The sequence below is a fragment of the Cheilinus undulatus genome, linkage group 18 (genome assembly GCF_018320785.1).
Source record: "Cheilinus undulatus linkage group 18, ASM1832078v1, whole genome shotgun sequence".
NCBI lineage: Eukaryota > Metazoa > Chordata > Actinopteri > Labriformes > Labridae > Cheilinus > Cheilinus undulatus.
In genome coordinates, this window is record NC_054882.1 from 27894221 (window position 1) to 27920157 (window position 25937).

Genomic DNA, 25937 nt, shown 5'->3' on the forward strand with positions numbered 1-25937 from the left:
ATTTAACTTTTACTTGAGTATATTTTGGGAGATTTTAAAAGCGTCAAGTATTGAGTAAAGAAAGATGCACTAAAGGCCAAAGTGAGGACATCCATGCTTTCTGTCAACAACATGAAACAGATCAGTGGTTTGGCTTTGACAACACATGACAGTCACACTGCAAGAGAATGACTGCATTTTCTTTAAGTAAAGTCCCACCTTTTAACTACCAACCTGGTTGGAGATCCATATTCTCTTGTTGTTATTGCACACTGAGGAAAATTCATATTTCAGTGTACAAGATCCTTGGGTATCAAAAGTACTGTTATCAGTACTTTGAATGATCTGCTTTTTACTATTATTTGAGTAGATTTATGGACCACTAACTTCACTTCAACTTAAGTAAATTTTAACCAGAGCAGCTGTACTTTTACTTGAGTCAGATAGTCTTTACTTCCTCCACTTCTGGTATTGTTAGATCCCCTCTGAAAGTTTTATTTTAAAGTGGAAAAGGTACAGACTGTTGCTTTAACACCACCCACTCAGGCATAAAGATGAGCTACTCAGTACTCTGAAAGCCTTGAATAAATAACTTTTACTTGAGTAGATTTAAAGACCAGTAAATGTTTTTCTACTTAAGAAAGCCTGAACCAGTTTTGTCCCTTTCTACCCCTGGGTGTTCCTAATATTTTGCCAACTTGACATACATAACAGGAGCAAAATATTAGGAACATCACTGATATAATGCATTCCACTGCCATTTCTCCAATAATAAAAATAGAGCTGCATAAAAGTAGAATTGAGATTTGTTGTACCAGATTACATAGGCGGATATGTTATGATCTTTGTGCATGAAAACCAGTGCAGAGGAAAGATTACAAAAATGAAGTCCACACAATGCATGAAAGTTGTTCCATTTAATTCTATGCATAATCTTAAGAAAGACCTAAATCAAGATTGTCACATTTCCACAGCACACACACACAGGCACACTCCAGAAGCGCAAACAAAGAAAATGCACCTACAGTTATCGATCAACTTAAATTGCCTCTGTATCTAAGCAATGTCAATTCTGCATAAAGATTGTCCTCTAATCTCTACCCCGCTAACACTGAAGCAAGTGATTACTATAAAATATACCTTTTCTTATTAAAAAATTATATTAAATTCTAATGGCACTTCTACAAATTCTATTAAAAAGATTTTTCATTTGACATTAAGAAGCTTGTTTTTTTTTACCCAAATTAAAACTGAGACAGTCAAATGTTGCACAAGAAGCAAATGCAATAATAAATATTTCTCATGATTATACACAATTTCACAGTTGTAACCTGCAGAGGACAAAATTCCAGTATCAGGAAAAGTCATTTTTAGACTTAGAGATCATACAGCATGAACATAGCCCTCCATCGAGAGTAGCACTGTTTCCATTCAACAATCAAAATCTCAGTGTTTCACATTCAACAGTGACATAAACTTAAGGAGCTGTTAGTTCCCAGTAGTATCAGCTACTAAAATCACAAAAATGCTTGTCTTCAGTTGGACATGTCCAAAAAAAATTAAAAAAAGTATTCACAGAAAATAAATCTCAAAACGTGGATGTAATCTCTTGCAAAGCAGCAAAAATTAACAGACTTTTAGTTTGTCTTGTTTTTTAAATTTGATATGATAGAAAAACAACAGTCAGTGGGCCAACACTAATGCTATAAATTAACTTAACCACCGCAGTCGAGGGCAAAATGTGTAATAGGTTATACAAAAAGGGCTTCTCCAGATGCAACACCTATCTGTGTGTCAACAAGGCACATTTGGTGATCATCCTGGAGGTATAAATAAAGACTGCAAACATTAAAAAAGGAAAAAAAATCACAAATTGTTAGTTTTTCTACCTTTGTACACATGTACATTAGAGAACCAAGCAGTTTATTTGCACCACGTAAGAAATGCTCCTTGAAAAATCTACATTCTTGTATTCTGATTGAAACATACAAAATGAACACATATGAAATGATTCTATTGTTCTGATGACAAGCAGGAGTGATTTCACTTATGAGTGTTTGTGCAAGAAATCAAGGAGCCAAATCACATTTCTTGTAGAAATTTGCACAAGCTGTATCACTCGAGCCTCGTCATGGACTGCAGGTAAGCCTGGTGGAAACAGATTGCACTTATTTTGAAAGAAATGCTTTGATTCCTTCTTGACTTGGGCTAAATAAAATCATACATATAAATGCAAATGAATTCTGGATCCTTAAAAAAAGCATTGGTGGTTAAAATAACTGAAAAACACCTTAGGGTGTCTATGTTGAAATGGACAGGTAAACAGCACCTACATGTGACCTCTATTGTCATAGCCTCACTTGGAAAACAATCCCCCAATAATTCTGATATTCTCTCGATAGATGTGCAATCAAATCACCATGGCATCTCCTCCATGTAGAGGAACAATGGAGCGTTTATCTGCATGCTGGGATATGGGGGGGGGGGGGGGGGTATGTTCTTTGAAGCCTCCAAACAATACACCTGTTTACAGTGTCCTTGCTCTCATTTTTGCTAAATACATTTCTCACATTCCAGCGGCTCCATTCAATACAGGAAAAAAAGTGCAAAGACAAAAAAAACTGCGCTGCCTTTTCTCTCCGCAGCTCAGAGGGAGACACAATGATCCCTTGAGAACTACCTGGGACTCTGGTGAGGGGGAGGACAATGCCTGTATTGTTTCGTTTCTATAGGTAGCCAGTGGTGTATCAGTGTGGCTGCGCTTGTGAACAACTGTCTCCTGTGGGAGAACAGCGGTCAGAGCTGTGTTAAATGTTCTGATTCGTTCTGAGCCTGATCATGAAAAAAGAAACCAAACTCCCTGTGAGGGATGTGACACTTTTAAGAAACTGCAGACGCCTAACTCTCTCCACCTTCACACGGAAAAACAAACAGTTTGATAAATAGATTATATATTTACAATAAATATACATACAGTAAGAAATAGCAGCCTAGGCAATAGTGTTGAAACTATATGCATGCTAAAATAAACCAAGTGCTTCTCTATTATCCATGTGGCAAATCTTGAACAGTTTTCTACACTGTATATTAAAATACAATTACAGTAACTTGATTTGCACAGAAAAAATGAGCCCCAATACCAGTTAATGAGTACCCTAATCGCTAGGCAAGACGTGATGTCTTTCAAGCTTATGGAAATAAAAACTACGCCAACAGTAAACCCTGAACCAAGTAAAACTAATAAATAAATCTGATCAAGTCTTCTCAGGACAGATGAGACAAAAAAACATCATGAACTTTCAGTGCTACGCCCTTGTGAAGAATTTTGCATACATCCTGCTGTAAGATTCTCGCAAAGAGAGCATCACTGAAGGCTCCAGCTTCATCAGTAGTAACACATACAGAAAGATATGATAATGGGAAGTTAATTCAAAGAAAGAAAGGTCAGTAGGTTTATCTGAATGGCATGAGGAGTGCAGCTTTGATGCACAAACATTGCAACCCGTCTCTCCTGCCCTGCCTGCTGAGAATTTGCCCTAAATACCGTGTCAGTGCACCCTCTAAATCATACAAGATCATTTACAAGAAGAAGCTTATTTTTACCACATTCTCAAAACTTTTTTAAGGGCACTCTTTTGATGTTCATTCTTTTTAAATAAGGTCTGAAAACTAACTGATTTTGACCAGAAGGCATGGCAATAATTCTCATTCTTGTTGGTAAGCACACTGAGTTAAGTGTCAAGAATTTCAGTAGGCACCAGTGTTACAGGCATTAGCTCTTAACCACTTTCCACCCCTCCTCTGATTAGACGTCTTTTAAAGTAGCAATTACAAGGCCATTCTGTCAACATGTGCTCACTATAACATTAGCAACTAAAGAGCTAACAACACATCCCCCAAGGCAAGAAGAAATGTGGTGATGTGATGGTCTGCTTGTCTCTCATCATAAACTTCATTTCAACCAAAAAACTTCTACTTTCATGAAAGAAAAGATACTTCCAGTAGTCAAACTTCATTAGTTTTGCTGCCTTATGACAGTTTACTTGTTAAGGACTAAACAAACCTCCAAAAATAAATAATAATATTAATAATAATATAGGAGTTAAAAAATCATATATCGTTACTTGCGGACGGTTCTGATCTCCCATGTGCACAAATAAAAGTCTCACTTATTCTGAAGATTGTATTAACATATGTTAGCATTAGCTATCAGCTTTCTGCCCCATAGGGTTTGAACATAGGATGCTTTTTTAGCAAATACACTCCTTATATAAACTCAACAGACTGACACAAGATAGAAACAAACAAGTGCATCATCTGATTTGTTCACTTTCGTTGACACAGATCCAGCATGAGTTTCACAGCAGCCATGTAAATCCTAACAACCTGTGACCACTTTTATGCACAGCTCCAGTTTTACAGTTGCTACATCTTTCACTTGATAATTGCCACAAAGGGTAGAATCCTAATGATATGTCTCCAACAAACTGAAACTGTGTGTCCAAATAGGAAACTGCTCAGTAGTAGAATTCAGTACATGAAAAGACATTCTGTCTTGTGTTGTGGCACTAGAGAGAGGCGTTTTATCCAATGGCGAGAGTCTTAACAAGGCCACAGTGAAACTTCCTGATGTGGCGATACAGGTCCCCAGATTGGGTGAAGCGCCTTTCGCACCACTTACAAGCATGAGGCTTCTCACGTGTGTGAACTACAGCGTGCCGACTCAAGTTATGAGAGTATTGGAAGCTTTTGCCACACTGGCCACAGGTGTATGGCTTTTCACCAGAGTGCGTGCGCTCATGGCGTTTAAGTGTGTACATGCAGGAGAAGGTCTTGTTGCACTGCATGCAGGTGGGGACCGAGCCGTCCGGGGACAGCTTGGAGCGGGCACCGTCCTTCTCACGGAAGTGCGAGCTGAGGTGCAGTTGCAGCACGTGGGGGCTGGGGAAGACTTTGCTGCAGAGGGGGCATACGCACACCTGTTGGCCCGGGGGCAGGAGCACCCCACTGGAGGTGGAGATGTCTGAAGAGGCCAAGTCATCCTCCTCCTCCTCCTCACTGTCCCCCAGCAGCCTCCCCCTCCTCTCATCAAGCTCCCTGCCCGGGGTGCCCTCCCTCCCTCTGCAGGCCTCCCCCTCCTCGTCCATCAGGTCCTCCTCCTGGGAGAGCAGGGCGGCCGTGGAGCCGTTGTTGCCTGGGAAGAGGGCAGCGAACCCTGTCACCACCGAGCTCCTGGCACTATTCCCAAAGCGCTGGCTCTCAGGGCTCATCGGCTCACTGTCCTCCTGCTCTGACAGCAAGTCGTGTTCGTCTTTAACAAGTGGCTCAGTGCCCTGCTGCTGGCTGTCGAGGGCCAGCTGTCCCGAGACGTAGGAGGGGTGTAAGGGATCTCTGCTAGACAGAGGCTTGAAAGACAAATCCAGTGCACAGTCCATGTCATCTGAAGCCCGGGACCTCTGGGACAGCGATACGGTGGAACTACTGACATCAGCTTTTGTTTTTCCAGCTGTTTGGACGCAGGGCTCGGCCTCCGCTGACACATAATTGACACCTACAAGGTCCGGGGACCTGCCAGAGTGACCGTTTGCCTTCTGCCTGCTCTGCGTAGACCTATCACAATCTGTGACAGCCAGTCTGACTTCACTGTTGTCCGTGTCAAACTCTTCTGCAAGGGGGGGCCTGTGAAGCCCCTGAGACTGTGTCTGGGGCTGTCGCCGGATGAGCTGCTTACTGTGCAGCTCACCATCTGAGGAGTTCTCCCTGTCCAGACAGCTGAGTCCCAAACCCTCGCTCATTTTTTCATCCAGAGAAGAGAGTTCCTTATCTTTCAGCTTGCCTTTGCACACTTTCACTATATCATACATGTGGAGGTAACTGGCTGCTGCCAGGACATCCTCCACCGGGAGAGTGCTGAATTCCAACTTCCCCTCATACATAAATTCAAGGAGCAGACTGAAAGCCGGGGCTGTCACAATGTCACTGTTGAGAAGCACAACGTCCCTTTTGTCCAGCTGGTCCCTGTAGAAGAGATGGAAGTACATGCTGCAGGAGGCCAGCACGGCTCTGTGCGCTTTGAATCGAGCCTCCCCGACAAGAACAGTGCAGTCACAGAGGAAACCTTGGTGACGCTGCTGACTCAGACACTGCAGCAACTGGCGGCTATGGTCTGGGAACTCCATTCTTCCTTCATAACCTGATGGAAAAACAGGAAAAACAGGATACTGGATAAACTAAATCAAGCATTAATAGGGCAGAGCGGAGCTGCGGTCGCATATTAGAGACAAATAAGCAGCCGAGAGCAAAGACAAAGATTTGAGCAAAAACTTTACGCAAATTATTTAAAAGATTCTGCAAAAATATAACATCTTAAATGTGTTGACGGATACAAGATAGTAATTTTAAACATACTGAAAACTTAAAAGCAAAAATTTTATCACAGTGCTCCACATCTATAACTTTATCCAACTTGAGAGCACAAATCCCACATTCTTTCCAGTGGTGCAGGATACGCTACGCTGCGCTCACCCACCCATGTATCGCAGCGTAAACGGATCCACTCTCCAAAATGATCCAAAGTATTCCGGTTTGAGGCAGGCACTACTTCTCCAGTGTCCGATGTTTTTTTCCCAGAAAAAAGTGACGCACCGGCGCGTTTTCAAACTCACTAAAAAAGCAGCTGCGTTCACACAACCCTACAAGAAGTGGAAGTGGGACTGGGAGTGATTCCGCCCGTCCATGGAGGAAGGAGGCTAACGTGAAAAAATAAGCGCCCTGTGCAGAGTGAGTAAACTGGTGCTCTGTTTGCTAATTACACTGCAAGCTGTGGAGTCAGCTGCTCTGACATCACCGCAATGGAAACGCTACCTCCAGCTGTGCTCCCCTTTATGCCATATGTTAACTCTGGGCTAAAACCAGACTCACAACTTGTAAAAAGAAACACAGAGAGAGAAAGATTTATTGGTGTCACAAGATAACACAAAATTCCCAAACTTTTTTACTTAAAAGGGCCATTTATCAGCGGGGAAAACTGCAGCCGAAACCGCGGATAAGAAACGCTTTTTGTCCCTTCTATGCACTCATAAGGCACGCGCACAACTGTGAAATATTTGTTTGAAGGGGCCGATTCAAACAAAAGCAGATGTACAGAATAAAAAGTAGCATGAAATTGATGTTAAAGTTGGATGCTGTCGAGAACAATGCGCTAAAGTGACATTTAGCGCGCGTTATTTGTGTTTTTAAAGTGAAATAAAAGTGTGAAAATGAGGCACGAGAGCCAAGGGCGCAGTAAACCGAGCTCCATGTCCGTGTTGGGAAACGCATTGCTGGGAGCCTTTTAAACAGCAGAGGAACTCACAGCAAAGCCAACTGCGCTGAACGAAGCGGCGAGGGGGGACACTCTTTTAACTTTAGCTTCCTCCGTTTCAAAGCAACAACGAATAAAACAAACTCCACTTACATTTATTCCCCCTCCGGTGTCGTCGTCTTCGTCGCTAGAAGCTCCGCTGTCCTTTCATGATGTTCGGCCAGATGTTCGCTTCTCCTTGTCGTTTCTTGAGCTTCAGACCGACCCTGGCAAGGCAGGCTGCACTCAGCGCTGCTGTGTGTCAAGCAGGTTGATAATGGCACAAGTCTCGCGATACCGCGCCGTCACAATAAGTTCTGTACTACTGCGTGAATTCACACAGCGGCAGCAAGTAGCAGAGTACACAGGGAGAAGCAATTGGCTGCCTCACTGAAACACCTGTCCTGGAAAGGGGTAAGGGACGGGTATTGTGGTAAATCCTGAAGTTAAAAAAGGAGGAAAGGGTGGATATATAACTTAGGGTTAAAACTTCGACTTGAATACATCATTTCAGCTCAAGTTATTTCAGGAAATGCCCCCTGTTTACCATTTTTGTTGCTTCTTAGACTTGTTTGAAGTTAATGTGATTCTGAAAACTCAAATCCAGCTTTAAAATTGGATTTACAAGTTTCCCACAGTGTGGCATGTGGTTGCACATCTGCTGTGGATGAAAGAAACCATAACTAGAATATTTAAGCGGATATTTTATCCAGATTGATTCAGAGAATTTTAAATTATACTTATTTGGAGGGTTATTATACTTCTGGGCCGATCTCTCTAATCCTGCTTTGGGTAGTGGAATTCCCTGGCACCACACACCACCTCGTGCCTTTGTTTTCCCAGACCACACCAAGTCCTGGCTCTGATTTATTTAGCCTAAATTGTCTTAAGAAAGGAATTTTTGAGTTTGGGGAAGGAAAGGGTTCAGATTTGTGCATGTACTTAAAAATAATACCATCTATGGAGTCTGTAATTGTTAAAGCTCGAGATGGTGGCGCAGTAGAAGAACAAGGGGCTCGAGGTTGCAGCTGCTCATCTTGTGCCCCCCCCCCATGTCCCTCCCTGTGCTCCCCCAACTGCTTCAGTCACCTTTGCCCTGTGTTCCAGCTGCCGTGTGTTTTGAAAAGGCCATTTGCAGCTCCTCACAGCCTCCTGACACAGAGGGGAATGAGCAGTGTGACGAGAGGCGGCAGCCACTGGTCGGAAAGGGGCCACTGGCGAGATTCTTATCCACTTACTGCTTTATTCCATTTTTAGTCCGGCTGTTAATGTTACTGACTGAGGATATCTGGGCTGTGGTCATCTCCAGATGATCATGAGGGAAACAGAGTCATGCCCCCTGAATAAAACTTTATTTAGTTGCTCCAGTTAATTGGTATTTAGAAAGAAACACATTGTGGAAATATGTTTTTAGCTGGAGTAAAGTTGTAGATGTGCAGACTATTTACCGTTCACACATGCTCACACGATGCATGCATGCAGGAGCAGCGATGTGGATAAGAATAGGAGCAGTGGTCCTGTGTTTCTCTGGCCCTGGCAAATGTAGGCACCCAGAGGAGGGGTGTGTGTTCACAGGGCAAGACAAAGCAGTGGTTGTGCCTGGGGACGGTGGCCTCAGAGAGAGGGGCTCGGCACGGTGAAGGTTCTCACACACCGAGAGAGATAGAAAAAGAGAGGGAGAGAGAATGGGAGAGTGGGGGAGTGGGGAGAGAGAGAGAGAGAACACTTCCTGGAGGTTCTTTCTTCCTCTCTGCAATCATCAATGGCATTCTCCCCCTGACCCACTCCTCTCTCAGACAAACAAAAGAGCCCGCATTCCAGTGTAGCCTGACCGGCCAACCAGCCAGCCATCCAGCCACTGAGTGAACCACATCGCTCCCCCAACTGGACCACAGTCCACCATTGGGGGGAGTAGTGTTTTTAGCATGGGCCTTATGATGCTTGTAAAGCAGCTCATGCTAAAACCTTTTACATTTAATTTTATGCCTTCTTTGGGAGCTGATTCCATAATCCATTCTGTCCATGTATAACTATCAACTCATTCCAGCTTAGAGCTTCTGCAATACATTTTTGATTGATAATGAAACACGCTGATTTTAATACTGTCGACTTAGAGCAGCAGGTGTTAGAGCGCTTGATTTATAGCAGCCTGCAGAAACAGAGTTGAAGGCTACAATGGTAAATAGTTTTTGTGATTTGCAGGTTAGAAATGTCTATCTGTAGACATGTATGTCTAGCTTTCATTCATAAGGAGCTCTAAAATTTTAAAAAAGTTCCTCGAAGAAGCTTTAAAATGAACCCAGCATATAATTAAAACATGCTGACTTTAACAGATTAACCTTGTTGTCTTTTATGTTGTACAAAGAAACACATTAGATTTTTACATTTTGGAGAAAATATATGCAATGCACCCTGGTAATGATATCATCAGTGGTGGTTTTTGTAATGTAGAAGCCCCAAGCAAAGACCAAGCTCTTCCCCATTTAGCCAAAAGGAACCATAGCGAGTGACCAAATATTTGAAAGCATCTCTTTTCAGGTAATAAAGCCAGAGAACTACAGTGTGTACCCAAATCCAGTGCCGGACAACATGGACCAAAACTTATACAGATGAAGACAAAATTATCATCCCCCCCTATGAAACTTGACCTTTAAAAAACAAGGTTAGTTCTAACCCATTAGAACGGACCCTTTTGTTGAGACACAGCAGGAAACAAAAAGCTCCAGCAATACTTCAGCGGACAACTTTATTGGACTGGCATGTTTTGGCTCATAGCCTTTATCAGGGTCATCAAAAGACACATTTCAGACATCATTTAAATAGAGTAGTATGAGATTTAAAAAAAGGGGGGGGGGGGAGAAAAAATTACAAAGGTACAATGATGCAACTAATCAGATACATGTATGTATCTGATTATCTCACTATCACTTCCAAATAGGATGATGTCGTTGCCGTCATCATCCTCTTCCTCGTCCACCTTGTATCTTAGTTGTATCATTGTTCCTTTGTGTCTTTTGAATTTTTGAATAAATCTACTCCCCAGCCTTAGATCTCTTGCAGACTGAAAAACATTGTCACTCAGGATTTGCTATTTTTTGCCCCATTCATCTTACAAGCCTTGCTGAGAAGCATCCCCACAGCATGATGCTGCCACCACCAAGTGGGGAAGGTGTGACTGTGGTGATTTGCAGTGTTTAGTGTCCACCAAACATGGCAAAAAGCACCATTTTGGTCTCATCAGACCAAAGAACTTTCTTCCACTTGACCGTGGAGTCTCCCACATGCCATTTAGAAAAGTCTAGTCAGAATTTGATATAAGTTTTCTTCAACAGCGGCTTCCTCTTTGTCACTCTCCATTAAACCTTTAACTGGCAAAGAACCCGAGCAACAGTTGTTGTATGGAGAGTCTCTCCCATCTCAGCTGCTGTAGCTTGTAACTCCTTCACAGTAGTCATAGGGGGATGTTCAGTGCCTTGGAAATGTTTTTCGATCCATCCCCTGACTTATTCTTCTCAATATCCTGTTCTTTGAGTTTCTTAGAGTGTTCTTTTGTCTTCATGGTATAATGGTAGCCAGGAATGCTGATTAACCAGAAACTGGACCTTCCAGACACAGGTGTCTTTATATTATAATTACTTGAGACACATTCACTGCACTCAGGTGATCATCATTTCACTAATTGTGAGACTACCAACACCATTTGATGGGACCTCTGTTGTTGTGAATAGTTTTACAGGCAGTGTGTATTACAGTAACTGCTTCCTTATTGTTCTCATCACTAAAATTGCACTTGGGACAAAATTTAACAAAGGCTTTGATGCTGATACTCCATAGGAAAAAGAGCAATGTAATAGTACTGTTCTAAACTAATCTAACTACAAACAACTGCTGGATAATGTTCAACAGCTCAGTCAATGAAAGCAAGTTTTGACAGTTATAACTTTTCTGAGGGCATCAAGTAGCATTTATACATGAACAAAATCCTCAAACACCTTATTAGGATTCTTTGAATCTGGTACTGAAAAGCTGCATAACAGGTGGACAATACATCCTAGAAAATAATGTGACAGTTAGAGCAACATTGCACTGCAGTTGCCAGGAGATGCTGCATTGGTCGGACCCCCCCACCACTCTCCCCCTATTATGGCCCTTCTGCCCCTCTGTGTCTAATTGTTGCTGCCGCATGTTATCTATTCTCCTTCAACAGCCCATTAAGCTCTGCTCTGTTCTGTTTGTTACATTATGAACTGATACTGCAGGCAGACAAGAGAGCTCAGATGAGTCTTTGACAGGAAAAACATCATTAACTCACTCTGACTCCTTGAATCTGGTTACTTTAGCTTTGAACTTGCACAGCAGCCAGTGATGATGATGATGATGATGAAGAGGAGGGGAACCTCACTGAATAACAAGAGCACAAAAAAAGAGGATAACCTCACTCTGCTCTGTTTGTATGACAGGAACAGCTTGGCAGAGCTGACACATAGTAGCAGAGAGGAGGCACATTACAGTGTGAGTGACAAAGAGGGGAAATGACACCAGAGACAGAGGGCAGAGGCCACCAAGTTTTTCATCACAGAGGGAGCACTGGCAGCTGGCCCTGCTATTTTGCTCTCATAACTCTAGTTTTGTATTTTTGCAGATGGTATTGTGTTTCTTTTCTCTGCCACAAACATTCTACTTTATCTTATCATTTAAAAAATCTTCTATTTAGCTAATGGTTGCAGATACTCGTGACTGTGTAGACTAAGTTGACTGTAGGCCTCATTTGGTACAGAAGATCCCTGACTTCCTTTACCAAGCAGGCCTGTCTGTACCTGTCTGTAACTGGTTTAACTCCCACCTTCCCGCTAAGGTGCGCTTTGTGCCTGTACATGGCAGTTTATGTCAAATGATCCAAGCAGGGTTACTTTATAAATTCATTTGACTTCATAGAAAAATCTTGATATTTTTACGTTAGTCTATTGAAGTTTCTTAAGGAAATATGCTGCTTACTTTTATCTTTAACATTTATGGCTAACTTTAAGTTGCTGCATCCTCTTTTGACCACAGTGGGTGCCATTTTATTTAAGTATGAAGCATTTGCACTCATAGAATAGTTCTTGTCAAGAGTTATGACTGAACAATTATGACATAAAGTAAACTTTAATGGTGAAATATTTGTCAGCAGATGAAATCTGAAAAATCTGTGATGCAGCTGCAGTCAGCACCAGACTTAATATAACTCCTGCCTTGGACTGTACATGCAATATTTTCACATCATTATATCTGCTTTTCTAGCACATCTTCAGTATTAGACCTTAACCCTATCATTAGTGACAGCATGCAAACAGCAGCATCTCCCCCCCTCCACTTATTCCTGTTTTGCAACCATTCACTAGATTTTTCTTTAATGCAACTTTACTTGCATTTATGGCAATAAGTCTAAATGCTGTCAAGACAGTAGACAGTGGCATGAACTACTGTCTTAAGATATCACTTTGATCTCACTATTTCCCTTGCATTTCTCTATGAATATCAGCTTTTGATTTTGAAAATTAGATATCCAAAATTTTTACATTAAATATTTTGTTTTTAACTTAAATTTAGCATTCATTTAGTATTGTATTTCAATTATCAAAAAATTAATTATTACATGCTTTAACTAATTTTAATGCCACTCTGATTTTTAGAAGATATATTTTGGGGCTTTTTATGTCTTTATTTAAAAGGAGGACAGTGTTTGGAAAGTGGGGATGAGAGACTTGGGTAGAGACATGCAGGAAAGGAGCCACAGGCAACTTGATCCGGGCCACCTGAGTATATGGGGTGCAACCTTACCACTAGGTTGTCTGAGTTCAAGATGTGGCCCATCTGGGTACCTCTGTGGTGGGTCAACCAGCTACAGACCTCTGCAATGGGGTGACCTCTACCGTAATGAAGTGATGTACATTACCCAAGCCGGAACCAGAATGACGTACTGAATGACGGATATTTTCCCTTCGCTGTCAGAGGTTACAGTAAGTGGCTATTTTTCACAACAGCAGAATTTTATGAAAAAATTGCAAATTTACTGAGGGGGGTAAATTCAAATTAACACACCACATACAAAGGAAAACCCAAAGAGGGTTGGGGTTAGGCACCCGAACCCTAAAGGTTAGGGTAAAGGGGCTATGGGGGTTGATATTAAAAATAACACAACCAGGGTTAGTATGTTATTCCCACCCCATGGTCGAGATCACCCCATTGTAGGGATCTGCAACAGATGAGCCCAAAATGCCCCACCATAGAGATCTGCAGCCAGATGCCTCTCTATCTGAGCTCCCAATTCTGATGGTTTTAAGAGTATTAAAAAAATCTTGAGCAGAATTAAGAAGCCATTAATTGCTTAGACACTCTATTCCATGTTAACTTGGGAAAAAAAACATCTTCAGTCTCCTCTTATAATAAAATTTTCAGGTTTTCTTCATCTTTGACCTAAGTAATTGAATATTTTATCTCAATTTTGAATTAATCAAAGATTATTTGTTCATGATGATTTTAATTAGTTGCAGATATGCAACTAGTCATCTCACAGCAAGTCTAAAAAACACAAAATAATAATAATATCACTGATAGAGGGTCAGGTTTGTGCAGTGTCTCATGTTATTGTTACAGGAAGTGAAAACCAGATATCCTTCATTGTTGTGGAAATCTTACAGGGGCCCTCTGCCGCCCTAAGGACCCCATTTTGGAAACAGATAAAACAGCATAGGGTTCATTGAGGCCACGCAGCCCCTCATAAGCCCCTATAGAAACACTGCAGGATTTTTTCAATGGGATGGCTAACAGCCTACTACTGCCTCTATGAGTATGACTGATAAAAAGGCCGGCTTTAGGACCCGGGAGAGCGGGCTGCCACAGAGGCATTGCAGACAGCGCGTTTGGGAGGTGTAGTGGAAGAAAGGCAAAGAAACGGAGTAAATGAGAGCACTTTTGTCCAGATTGTTGAAGGACTTATCAACTTAAAATACCGCCGAAACTGCTCACTAGAATGAGACGGACACATTGTTGAATTCCTGTCCAGGTAAATGTCCGCGTTTCCTTCGCATGGTTAACTACAAGAGGTCGACAGCTAGACAGGGTAGGTCCCCATTGTACTTACATGGGATGCGGTTATTCTCACCCAGGCTGCCCTGCTAGGCCCCATATCCTTTCTATCGCTAAATGCAAACCTGAAATGAGGTACTTTCCTGCCTTCACTTCGCTTCAGAAGTTATTTAGCAGCAAACTGGGGAGCTTATAAACGCCCTGTAGTAAATTATATCGCGCTGTTGTTTCCCCGAAAACAACAGTGAGCCTCTCTTCTGATGTTAGCCATTCATTTTTGACAATGACCACTTTTGAGACAGCCCTCCGGGCCAAAATATCTGCAGTCATGTTACTTTAAACGGTTCCCCTCTGCGAGAAAGTTGTTTTTGCTCGTACTTTATGGCCCAGCAGGCAAATGAAAACAAATGAGCTCAACTAGAGAGCAGCTCATTCATTGTTATGATCCACCACTGCGTTTGTTTACTCGTTTGACTGAGAAATTTATTGCTAGACTATATTGTTGCGCTCAGCTGCGTTAGCTTTGCTAGCTTGTTGCTGCTCTAATGTAGCACTGCTGCATCTACAGACAAAGTGTTGGGCTACATCTTTGTTTTGACTTGTTGACACCCTGTTGTGGCTCTCAAAATGGGACTCAAGAACCTTTATGTAAAGTTTAGACACTAGGGAAGTCAAATGAGTAGGGTAAATAGAGCTGCAGTCTTATTTTTGTCCCTTGTAATCAGTACAGTCTGAAAATGCATGTGGGTAGCTGTTTTGGTGATAGGTTTGACTTTTATCTCTGTTATCACCCGACCTACAATCATGACAGTCATGCATTTGTTTACTACAGAGATTTTAAAGCTCCTTTTTATATGGATGATAGTAATATGGTTGCATAAAAGTAAAAGATTAAATGTCAACTTGAGATAAACTGGTCTGTCTCTCTGAGGTTTCTTTAACATCATTAACAGTCTGCAGAGAGAACATTGTCCCAGGGCATGTTGTACCAGTAACGCCTTTTAGCGTCAAAATGTTCTCAATGGTCATGAGACTACATCTGTCCAGTGTTTTTACGCAGGGAGACTTGGCATGTGACCCGAGGAAGACGCAACAAGCATGGTGTAATGATGCAGACACTGATATTCTTTGGCTCTCCCTGTTCTATTTAGAAAATACCAGAAACCTCTCACCCAATCCCATTGCAGCACCGTTGACGCAAATGTGCCACCAGTTGCATGCAGAATCTGAGGAATGTTGTTTGAAATTGTTGTCCCTGTAAACAGGCGGACTTATTGTGCCCACCCCCCCTTCCTGCTTGCGCCACAGAAGTCTGGTTGCTTCTTGTGATGGTCACCCACCAACTGAATCACATGAAGGCACTCTGTCTGGCTGATATGAAACACTTTAGTGTCACTTTTCATAGTGGGTACTTGCTCAAATAGCCATGTAATTTTATATTCAGCACACCCAGGAAAGAAATTCAAGATCTCTTTCTTACCATGTTAAAGCTCCTGTGAGGAACTTTGTTGTTGTGTTGGTTTTGGCGCCCTCTGCGGAGCTGTACCTCTTATTTCTTTGCACATTTGTCTGGTGCATGTGTAGCAGTGTTTCCTTTTAACAAAAGATCGTATCCAGATTTATTTTGTGTTTTTTATGCTTTTATTGTAGAAACAGGACAGTGGATAGAGTTGGAAACTTGGTGAAGACAGCAGGGAATGACGAGACGGGGCCGCAGGCTTGGTTTAAACCTTTTGAGACAACATAACCACTAGGCTACCTGCACCTCATCCAGCTTTCTTTTTACAGCAAATGCATCATTGTGTTTCTTGTCTAAATCACTTTGCCTGTCATCTACCCCACTGCAGTAGTTTCAGGTATAGTAAAATAGCATTACAGAAACAGTGAATCTTTTAGATGAGGGTCTTGTTTGCTATTGCAGCTCATAGTCATCACTGTTAAGTTCAGTCTGCTCAAAACCAATTGAAAACTCATCACAGGAACTTTAAATTAGACGATTAGTCTGTAGTTGATAGACCTGGCTTTGTGTCTCATCAGAGCTGTTGTTCGCTTTTGTCTAGGCTAGGTTACTTGAGTCATAAAGGGGTTGCTATTCATCTCATCAAAGGCTTAAAAAAGTCAACTCGTCTTTCAGGGTTACTGTAAATGTGGTCAGCTCTTTAGCCACTCTAAACCACAATAGTCTTATCATTGGTGGTGTGTTTTCAGGGAACTTGAAAGAGGAACTTGGCTCTGTGTAGTAGATTGCCCTGTTACTGGTTCCATTGTGGCATTTGAACACAAACAACTTCAGGGACTTTTCCAGCAACAGGTGAGAGTATCTGGTGTGTTCATTTAATTGGTAGAAATCTTTGACTTTTATCTCAGTAACTGTAAACAAGCTGATGATGCTCTTAACGCAAGCAGTGCAGAAAACAGAGCAAAAACAGGCTTGTATTGATCTGATGAAGGAAGTGGTGTAGTGATGTCGGCCTGGTTTTCTACTTCCTGCTATGAAAATATGGGACTGTCCTGTGTGGCTCGGTGACAGGCCCAGTGTGTGGCATCCTTGCTGCACGACACTGATTTGCATTGAATGAGGTGCCCCCCGCCCCCCCCGAGCATGAGCCAGAAAGATGAATGATTGAAAGCTTCACTGACAGCAGGGTAGGCAAGCAGGCAGGCGGTGGCGGCCTGAGCACCATGTGACCCGCTGTCAGGGTACTGGGTTCATTCAGTGGCTGCTGGCTGCAGCGCTGGCAGCAGCCCAGCTTTTCCACACAGGCCGCAGTAGCAACAGGTCACTCCGATTGAAACAGCAGCGCTCTGTTGTGGCTCCAGAGCCCGGTCTTGTGCATGTGTCGCTTTTTTGGATGTGGTGTATGCACCAAAGTTTGTTTGTGTGATGTATCCCAATGTGTATATAATGCTGAAAGGATCCGACAGTTTGTGTAATCCTTAGTTTGAATAGCACATAGTGTGCACTCAGAGATTCATCCAGCATGGACTGTGAGACACAAGCACCACTACCTTAAAGCAATAAACAAAAATAGAGAGCAAAAATAAGCTGAGCTTTTGTAAACTCACTTTGCTCATTGATAGATGCGAGCAGAGCACTGAAAAGTAGTGTTGCTTAAAAATACTCTGACTGATGTATCGGAGCCTGAGGCTGTGCTGATATGACTCGTAGTCTGTCAATAGTCACATCCACTTCCTGTTGTTGTCCCTGGCCACACGCTGGATGAGGCAGCTCAAACAGAGCTCTCTTTTAATGGCTGCACTCTGACGGAGCAGCAGCAGGGAAATTGATTTCAGTTGATGGTCTGATATTGCCTAGTGCAGTATGTGACATTTGTGTGAACAAGCCTGCCAATTGATCATGCTTTTGCTGATTCAAAGCTGTCTTTATATCACAAAGAAGCGCTAGATGAATTAAAAGGTCAAGCAATTTTGGTTGTGATAGCCTGCAGGTTTTTAAGTTTTTAGCCTTTGATGCAAACTTTAAATCTGTGATGGAATCAACCTCAGTCTTTTAGATGTCTTTCTATTTTGTCTTCTGTTGAACAGGTTCTATAATGGCTGTTGCTCAGTCTTTTTCACATATTCACTTTCATTTTGCACTCTACGTATACAACTCTTCAAAGCCAGTTTCACACATTTACAATGCGACTGCGAAAGCAGTCTACTTCATGTGTGAATCGGTGCTTGAGTTGTTTTTGTGTAAACATCAGCAAGGTAGCTGACGGGAACTAGTAACATTTCCGTAAAGCTCTCACCACAGGTCAGGTGTAAGTAAACAGCAACACTCACACATAGAGCGCACAAAGGTTATCTATGGTCATAAACATTAAAGTCTATTCATCCCTGCTGCAAACAAAGTGTATCAGCTGTTCAAGTTTGGATTTGTTGTGTCAGGCAAACTGATCAACTCTAACAGATCTGACGCCTAATCAGATAAGATCTTTATCAGAAAACTTAGGGTTTTTTTTTAGTGTTTTTAATCCGTAAACTCAATCAGCATAGTTGCTACACAATGGATATGAAAAAAGCTGTTTCAAACATTGACTTTGTTGAAAACAAAGCATGTTGGGCAGTGTTACATCCATACAGGAGCTCTAAGATTTTGGAGATTTTTTCCACTGCCCTGTTTTAGCCAACTCTAGAATTTAGGGATGCAAATCTAAAAGCACATACAATGACGAGTTGAGTCCTCAACTCTTCATTGTACTCATCATGATCAAGTTGGGTGGTCTTTATTGCCCACACATAGACTCAATCATTTGCATGACCTTATTTGTAATGCTATACTAAATCTGCTTCCATCGTACTTGTGTGATTAAATTCATGTCAAAAGTGCTCGGAGCTACAGCCTTCACTGTGACTCAGTCACAAATGTGCTTTTACTATCTGTTCCCAAATACTCATTAAACATTTTAAAAAGAGCTCAGTAATGCTTATCTCTCTACAACTACAAAACAATGTTTTAAAGCCATTCTGTGTAATAAATGTTTTACAATAATGTTTTTTATATTTCATTTGTATTCCCATCATGTGTAGAAAAAAAGCTCAGAATTAAGGAATGCTTGCTCCGTGTGTGAACAGCATGGAATTTTCCAATACGGAGAGACTTCCTCATGAATGCCAAAACCCCTTGGCCTTACACAGATATCTGACCCTCACAGTGTTGCAGGTTCCTCATGTGAAAGAATCTAAGTGGGCCATAAAGCACCAGGATCTCCTCTTCTCTGCTATGTTGACTTGAGGGTTAATATTCAGACAAGAGACAAAAAAAATCTTTCACCTTTGTATGGAGCTAATTTTTCACTCTTTTTCACAGAATAGGTAACCACCATTGAGAAGGCGGCTGTAAACCCCAGGACCCCGTCTCCAGGCTTCTGCACAGGGCTGAGTGAAGGACACTTAGGAAACAAAGCTGTGTCTCTCCCTGTGGGAAACCTGGATCCTCCACCCTGCCCACCAACATGACCAATGTGGTGATTGTCAAGGAGGGATGGCTGCATAAAAGAGGTGAATAAACAAATACAGCCTTTACTTTTAATTTATTATAGTTTCTAATCTAACTAATCAGGTGTGCTCAAACCTAAAGACCAGTAAGTGTCCTGTACCATGCACTTTTCTCTTGCTGTGCAATGAATTCTCTTGTGTTTCTCTCACAATTCAATTAAGACAAAGTGTAGCGATCACCACCCTGTTACAAGAAAGCTCAGTTGTGAAACTTGTCGTTATAACCAAAATATGAAAACACCCAAAAAATGTGTTTTACAGCCTCTCGTTGATACTTACAAGGTAAATGCATTTGCTCATTTTCATAGAATACTTGCACATGCGAGTATTTCCTCACTTTTTCACAAATCTGCTTTATTTTCTGACAAGCTTTGGTTTATAAGAGTTTAGAGTTATTCACAGACTTTTAAACACTGCAGATATGCATAAACAGACTACAAGCTGTCCAAAATGACTGATCATGCTGTTACTGTATTTAAAAATCCTGTAAGCCATACCCAGTGCAGAGTCATCCAGCTGCAGAGTCCCCAGTGGGCCCCATTTAGCTGCTCTGACAGCGCTGTGTGTCGTGGCGTGGCTCTGCGTCGGGCGTGAGTCCTGTTGTTTGGATGAAGAGGCATTCCTCACATACCTGCTGGCTTTGAGCAGCTTTATGTGTGCATACTAACTCTGCCTCGCACAGCTCACTCCACCACTGCCTCCCCCACCACCACCAGGGGCAAAATAAGAGAAGGAGCTTCTCCAAAACCATTGAAGGCTCCTGGGCCGAGTGCCAAGGAACCAGGCTTTTACTGGAAGAGGAGACACCGAGAGTCTGACTCAGGGTGATGGGAGCAGGTCACTGGGAGTTTTTAGGACTTTAGATGGGAAACAGTGTGCTGCTATGGTGTGTTAGCCCAGGTTTCCCCCTCCTCAAGGCCTCTAGTAGGAGCACAACAGGCTGCTGTTTTAGGAGAGGGTCAGCCTGGTTCGGCTCAGTGGGTCCAAGGCAGAAACACCCTGGTGCTTCCAGGAAGAGAGAGGACAAAATGTTGGGTACTATGAATGTTTGACTCACACACGCTCTGTTGAGTATGGATTAATGCTTCAAAGTAGGGAAGAAAATACAGAGGTTCATGTTAGATTTTGTGTTAGCTTTTTATGATGTCCCTGAAGCAATGTAACAAACTAGAGTTGTGGCTCTAGTAGTACCACACAATTAGACACTGATTCTGGGGGTCATGATTCGATTGAGAAATGATTTTTGATTCAAATTGACGTTCAAAACGCTTTTCTTAACCCCAATCCTGCTGGATGTCTGAACATTACCATCCAGTCCCACGTGCATCTGCAACAGGTGTGTTAAATCTCGCCCACATAGCACATGGGTTCTAGTAATCCATGTTTAATGTTCAGAAAAACGGACAATTAACGTTTAATTAAAGGAATGGCTATATTAATGTGTTCACTTAAGCACCACCTTGACAAAGTTTCCCCCCTGAATGAAGGAAAACTTAAAAAACAACCACAACCGTCACATCCTTGTCATGCATAATGGTGCCACACATGGATAAAAAAAGAAGCTTGGAGTCTCAGACTGATTTGACTCCTGGTTATGGCTTAGTACTAGTAATGTCAAAGTAATATTTCCTGACCTTATTAACACAGTTCATGCAATGCAGTGCATTCCCATCAGCTGTCAGACAGTAGGCAAATCTTTATTTACACAATGCTGTTAGAATCCTTCTCATTAGCTCTTAATGCAATAAGGCCAGTAGACTGCATGGAAAGGGTGTTTTTCCCCAAATAACTGCATAATGGCTCAGCATCTCCGTGTGCCAGTGTGTATTTGTGGATTGGCCTACAACATGATAAGGGGGGCATTCATGCTGTGCCTTTTGACTTATTTACAAAGTTTTAGTGTGCACAATAACTGGAAATAAGCAGTGATTTCTAACAGCAATGTGTGACACATATCTTGTTTAAAATGAGTATGGAGGAGTGCTGTAAAGAGAGATTACTTTAATCAGGGATCATGGAGCAGGTTTATCATTACATCCAGGTGTGCCAAACACATTACCTTGTGGGTGTGTTTCAGCAAAGTCCAGTTTTTTCCAGCTCTTTCACTTTCTCTCTCAGTTATAAAGAAAAAACAGTCATGAGCCTGGTGTATGGTAGCTTCCAGCTCGTGGCGGACTGATCATGTGTGTTATACAGGGGAAGTGATGTAAGGGGGGACTGGGGACTGAAGAAAAGTGCAACAATTTTATATTTCATGGAAAGTCTATACATATTTATGATTTTGTTAGGGCACCAGTTTTGAACCAGTACACCTAAGAAGTCTTCTGAGAGGTATCAAGGACGATTGGAGCAAAGGTGTGGCATGCAAATCAACACAGAAAGACAAACACAAAGACACACCGCCAGTTGTAATAGTAAGACTCACAATTAAGAATGTATTTCTTATAAAGAGGCAATTATTTCAGCATCTACTCCAGTGTGCTGTGAAACAAGAAGCTGTATATTACTGTTTTACATTTAAAAAAACTCTGTAACAAATTTGATATTTATATTTATAAGGGGCTTTCCTGGCAAAATATGTTAGTGTGTCTCTCTGTAAGAAAGCAGATAAGGTATGTCTGTTATACCTTAGGTATTTTTTTGTGTTTGTGCTTCTCACTGTGTATATTTAGTGGCAAAGAACTGACCAAAATCAATTCTGCCACACCCTGATAGAGAGCCAGTGTAAAATGTAACTATAGTACTAGTCAAATAGTGACTGGGAAGAATACACTCTGGTTGTGTGGCATTAGCCTACCTACACTGTCACAGTGATGTCCACAGTATCCATGCAGTGACACCCTTCTAGATGTGACACACTCTCATACACACACTGAGCAAACAACCCTTCAGGAATAGTGGGTTGGCATGCTGTCGCGGCCCAGCAGCTGTGCCCCGTGAAATGTCACCCAGAGCCTCTGTGTGTTTTGATTGGAGGGCATCCACCTGCCTCCTTGACAGGAAGGCTTCGTGTGTCGCATCACTGTCATGCAGGCTTTGCCCCAGAGCCACTGCACAGAAGGTGAACCTGCAGTGGCCCTGTCTCGCTGTCCATCACCTCCACCAGGTAGCCCCTGCTATCGCTTCTGTCCCATGTTGTACCTTAAGTGGAGATTGTTTTTGTGGCGGCGCCACCCAAGTGACTCACATCTCCATGTAGGCGTAATAATAAATGGCTTATACAGCTTCCAAGTGTGTTCAGCATGCTCATTACTCCCATGTGCGCAGTCAAAACAACAATTTAATGTTTTACAAAAGATAGACCTACATATTTCCATCAACATTTTGTGTGTGTTCCATTGACAGCGTCTTACCGCAAACTAGCTGCTTTTGGGAGCTAACAGAGCTGGTACGGTGAAAATGTGATGGTGTCTTCCAGCTATAGGCTTGGGTGTTAAACACGTATTTAATGGTGAGGAACTTATACTTTCAACAACTATACAGTTCCTTCTCTTCTGATATTATTACTATCATTGTTGCATGCCAAGGATTCACACAATTAAAGAGTTTTACACTAAAACAGCTGAAGCTGATGTTTGCACTTACATAGAAAAAGAAGAGAACTTTATTACTCCCGGAGGGGAGATTAACTTTTCATGCAGTTTTTTAAACATGCTACACACTCACAGGCCAGGACTACACATGCATGCACAGATAGGATCCTATAGCCATACATTGTCAAAAAAAAAACACACACATGTGCACAGTTCTCCTGAAAATTTCTCATATTTTTCTGGATGAGTTGCATGTATGAATGCAAGATTTTAACCTTGGTCATTTCCTGCCAGTATGTTTTCCATGTGAAGTCAGGAACAGCCGGACGAAGCAGGATTTATTTAACAGTGCAAGGCAGATGGATTGACCAGGTTTCATGTCTTTTGTCGGGCAGATCCGTCTAGCAAAGCTCCAATCTGAAATGATTGTGCCCAGTCTGAGAACGGACTGGACAAATCATTGTCATTTTAGGAGACAAGGCTATGGATGGGGTTTAGGTGTGCAACTGGACTAATTAGCATAATTTTAGGAGAACTCTAGCATTGATTTTTAACAGATCTGGACAACATTTCTTTATTGAAAGATGAAAAAAGAACTACATTGAAAGCCTCTCTTGACAGAGAAGATGTTTTTTTTTTCTCTTTTCCAGATGACTTTGAAACACTAACTTGCTCCACCGTTAGTAGACTATGACAATGCCTGCCTGCTGAGCTCATGTTACTTACTGGAGTTTTGCCTGCCTGACTACCTCATTTTGTCTTGTCGCTCTGATTGGCCCATAATGAACGTGACAGTTTGCCCAGTCCCTGAAATTTTTTTCCAAAGTCCTGAAATATATCCCATACAATGGATATATGAAACGCTTATCTGGTGTTACAGGTTAGGAAACATTCAGAAAATTCAACAATTAGAGCAAGTGATGCTGTTTATTTCGTATGATCAGGACCAGAGGGATTTCAGGGGCAGTACCTCTAAAGTTTTCAAGAGTGAATGTGTGACCGCAGAGTGTGGGGCTGCACCATAGAGATCATCCAATTATGAGCATCGGGAATGATAAACGGTCTTGTAGTAAGACATACTGATGCATCCAAGATGCCCCAAGACCATGACTCGACAAGACTAGCGTGTCAGAAGTTTTCTTTCATTGTTGTCTAGTTTGACATCCTGACCTGACATCAACATCGTCATTTACAAGAGACCCTACTTTTTCTCCCTCTGGGGAGCTTATGTGTACATTTTATTTTCTTTTATTTACGATTTAAATATATATGTTCTATCTAAAGGAGAGCCAGTCCATATTGTCATCGTGTTGATACATCCATAATTTAATCCATAATTTTTTTTTTGTTTTTTTGTTTTTTAACGAGTAAAAGACTGCTACAGTCACATTTAGAGCTTCTGTTGTAAGGCCTTGTTTACACGACAACGTTTTGCTTCGCTTTTCGTTTTCACTTCCAAAAAGTTCCACATTTACACAGCAACATTTTGAAAACAATCTCCGTCTACAGGAGAACGCAGGAAACACAAAACGCTGTAGTAAAGTGATTTACTGCACAATAAAACTGCCTCTACAACAAGGACAGTACTCACTGTTTTCATGTGTTTTTGATAATGTGTAACATTTTTATCACACACAAGTGCATGAGAGTAATTCATCACTAAATCCTCATTATCATCATCATAGCGCGGCAGCAAAATTGTATGACACATATAAACACAAAAATGCTGTGCAAGACCAGTCCTATTATAACAAAGATATCCGCTAAGACTGTTTGATTTTCCACAAACAAATTTTTCTCTAGCCTTTAATTTCTCATGGATTTTCTCAGAAAGTGGAGCACTTCCTGCTTTTAGCACAGCAAAAGAATGATAGCCTTTTCAGAACAATATTTCTATTTCCCCTTTTTTAATTTCACCTGCTTCTTGGAAGTGATTAACTACCTTTTTTAACCTTAACACGAAAGCTTCAGTCCTGTCTCCTCCATCAGCTGCGCATTGATATGAAGTCAGTGGAGGAGGAGACAGGGGAGTCTACGGGCTGAGGTTAGTTATTAAAACTTAAAGAAAAAAAGATAAAGACTAAAGATAAAGCAGATATATAGGATAACAGAAATATCATTCTGAAAAAGGCTCCAGCTGTGGCTATGAGCAGCGCCGCGGTTTATGAGAAAATCCACAAGAAGTTAAAGGCTGTAGGAGCCGAATTTGTCCGTGGGAAAATAATTATTCTCAGCAGATATCTACGTTATAACAAGAATGATCTAGCAAAGCATTTTTTTTGTGTTTATATGAGCCGTGAAATTTCTCTGCCACGCTACAATGATGATGATGGTGATTAACATGATGATCGATAAAAAGGTAAGTAATCATTTTCAAAATTGATAGCATGACTTTATCTAAAGAAAGTGGCATTGATAGCCCTCCAAGAATAATGTTTCCCCTTTTCTAAATCCATCCGTCTTTGACTTTACAAGCTGAATCACAGTAAACTACATCAGACGGCTCGGTTCAGAGTGCTGTGAACTTCACTTGACTGCTGACTGCAGCTGTAGTGCACATGTGCATTTTCAGAAAGTAGCGTTTTCACTGTTTACACGGAGACGGCGACGGGGGCATTTTGAAAAATGTCATCTCTGGAGCCATTTCCAAATTGTTCCCTGTTTCGGTCACCAAAACGCTGTTCTCATGTAAACGGATGTCCAAAACGCTACAAAAGTTTTGCGTTTTCACCTGATAACGTCGTCATGTAAATAGGGCCAAAAATGATTGACACTCTTTGATCCGCCCCCCAGCAACCTGTTTATTTGCCAACACAGTCGCAGAGACAGTAGTGACATCAGCATACGGTGAGTGGTAAGGACCCCACTAGAAGTGTGGCCAGTCTGTCAGCCAAGATGGGACAAGCAGTTTTTATGATCACTATTTGCAACTCATTGACTTTTTTTGCCTTGCTTTATGAGATAGGACAGCTGAAGAGAGACGGCGAATGTGGGGTTGAGATGTGTGTATT

The 25937-nt window shown here is 41.8% G+C and overlaps 2 protein-coding genes across 5 annotated transcripts in view; one reads left to right on the plus strand and one right to left on the minus strand.

Moving 5' to 3' along the window:
- Positions 1 to 881: 881 nt before the first annotated feature.
- On the minus strand, positions 882 to 7577 carry zbtb42 (zinc finger and BTB domain containing 42). Its single transcript, XM_041813376.1, has 2 exons — positions 7436 to 7577; positions 882 to 6172 (listed from the first exon to the last, which is right to left on the minus strand). The coding sequence occupies exon 2, from the start codon at positions 6156 to 6158 to the stop codon at positions 4563 to 4565; it is 1596 nt and encodes a 531-aa protein (XP_041669310.1). The 5' UTR covers positions 6159 to 6172; positions 7436 to 7577; the 3' UTR covers positions 882 to 4562.
- A 6618-nt stretch (positions 7578 to 14195) lies between these two features.
- Positions 14196 to 25937, plus strand: part of akt1 (v-akt murine thymoma viral oncogene homolog 1) — a 51490-nt gene continuing 39748 nt past the window's right edge. Inside the window, exons 1-2 of one of the 4 annotated variants that reach the window (XM_041812514.1) lie at positions 14196 to 14423; positions 19206 to 19396. In XM_041812514.1, the coding sequence (XP_041668448.1) occupies positions 19351 to 19396 (46 nt within the window). In that variant the 5' untranslated portion in view covers positions 14196 to 14423; positions 19206 to 19350. The remainder of the gene's footprint in view (positions 14424 to 19205; positions 19397 to 25937) is intronic. The other 3 variants (XM_041812516.1, XM_041812513.1, XM_041812515.1) reach the window with 3 other exon arrangements.

What these genes read in the sequence shown, in the direction of transcription:
- zbtb42 (XM_041813376.1), bottom strand. Translation starts at nt 6,158, where the DNA reads ATGGAGTTCCCAGACCATAGCCGCCAGTTGCTGCAGTGTCTGAGTCAG.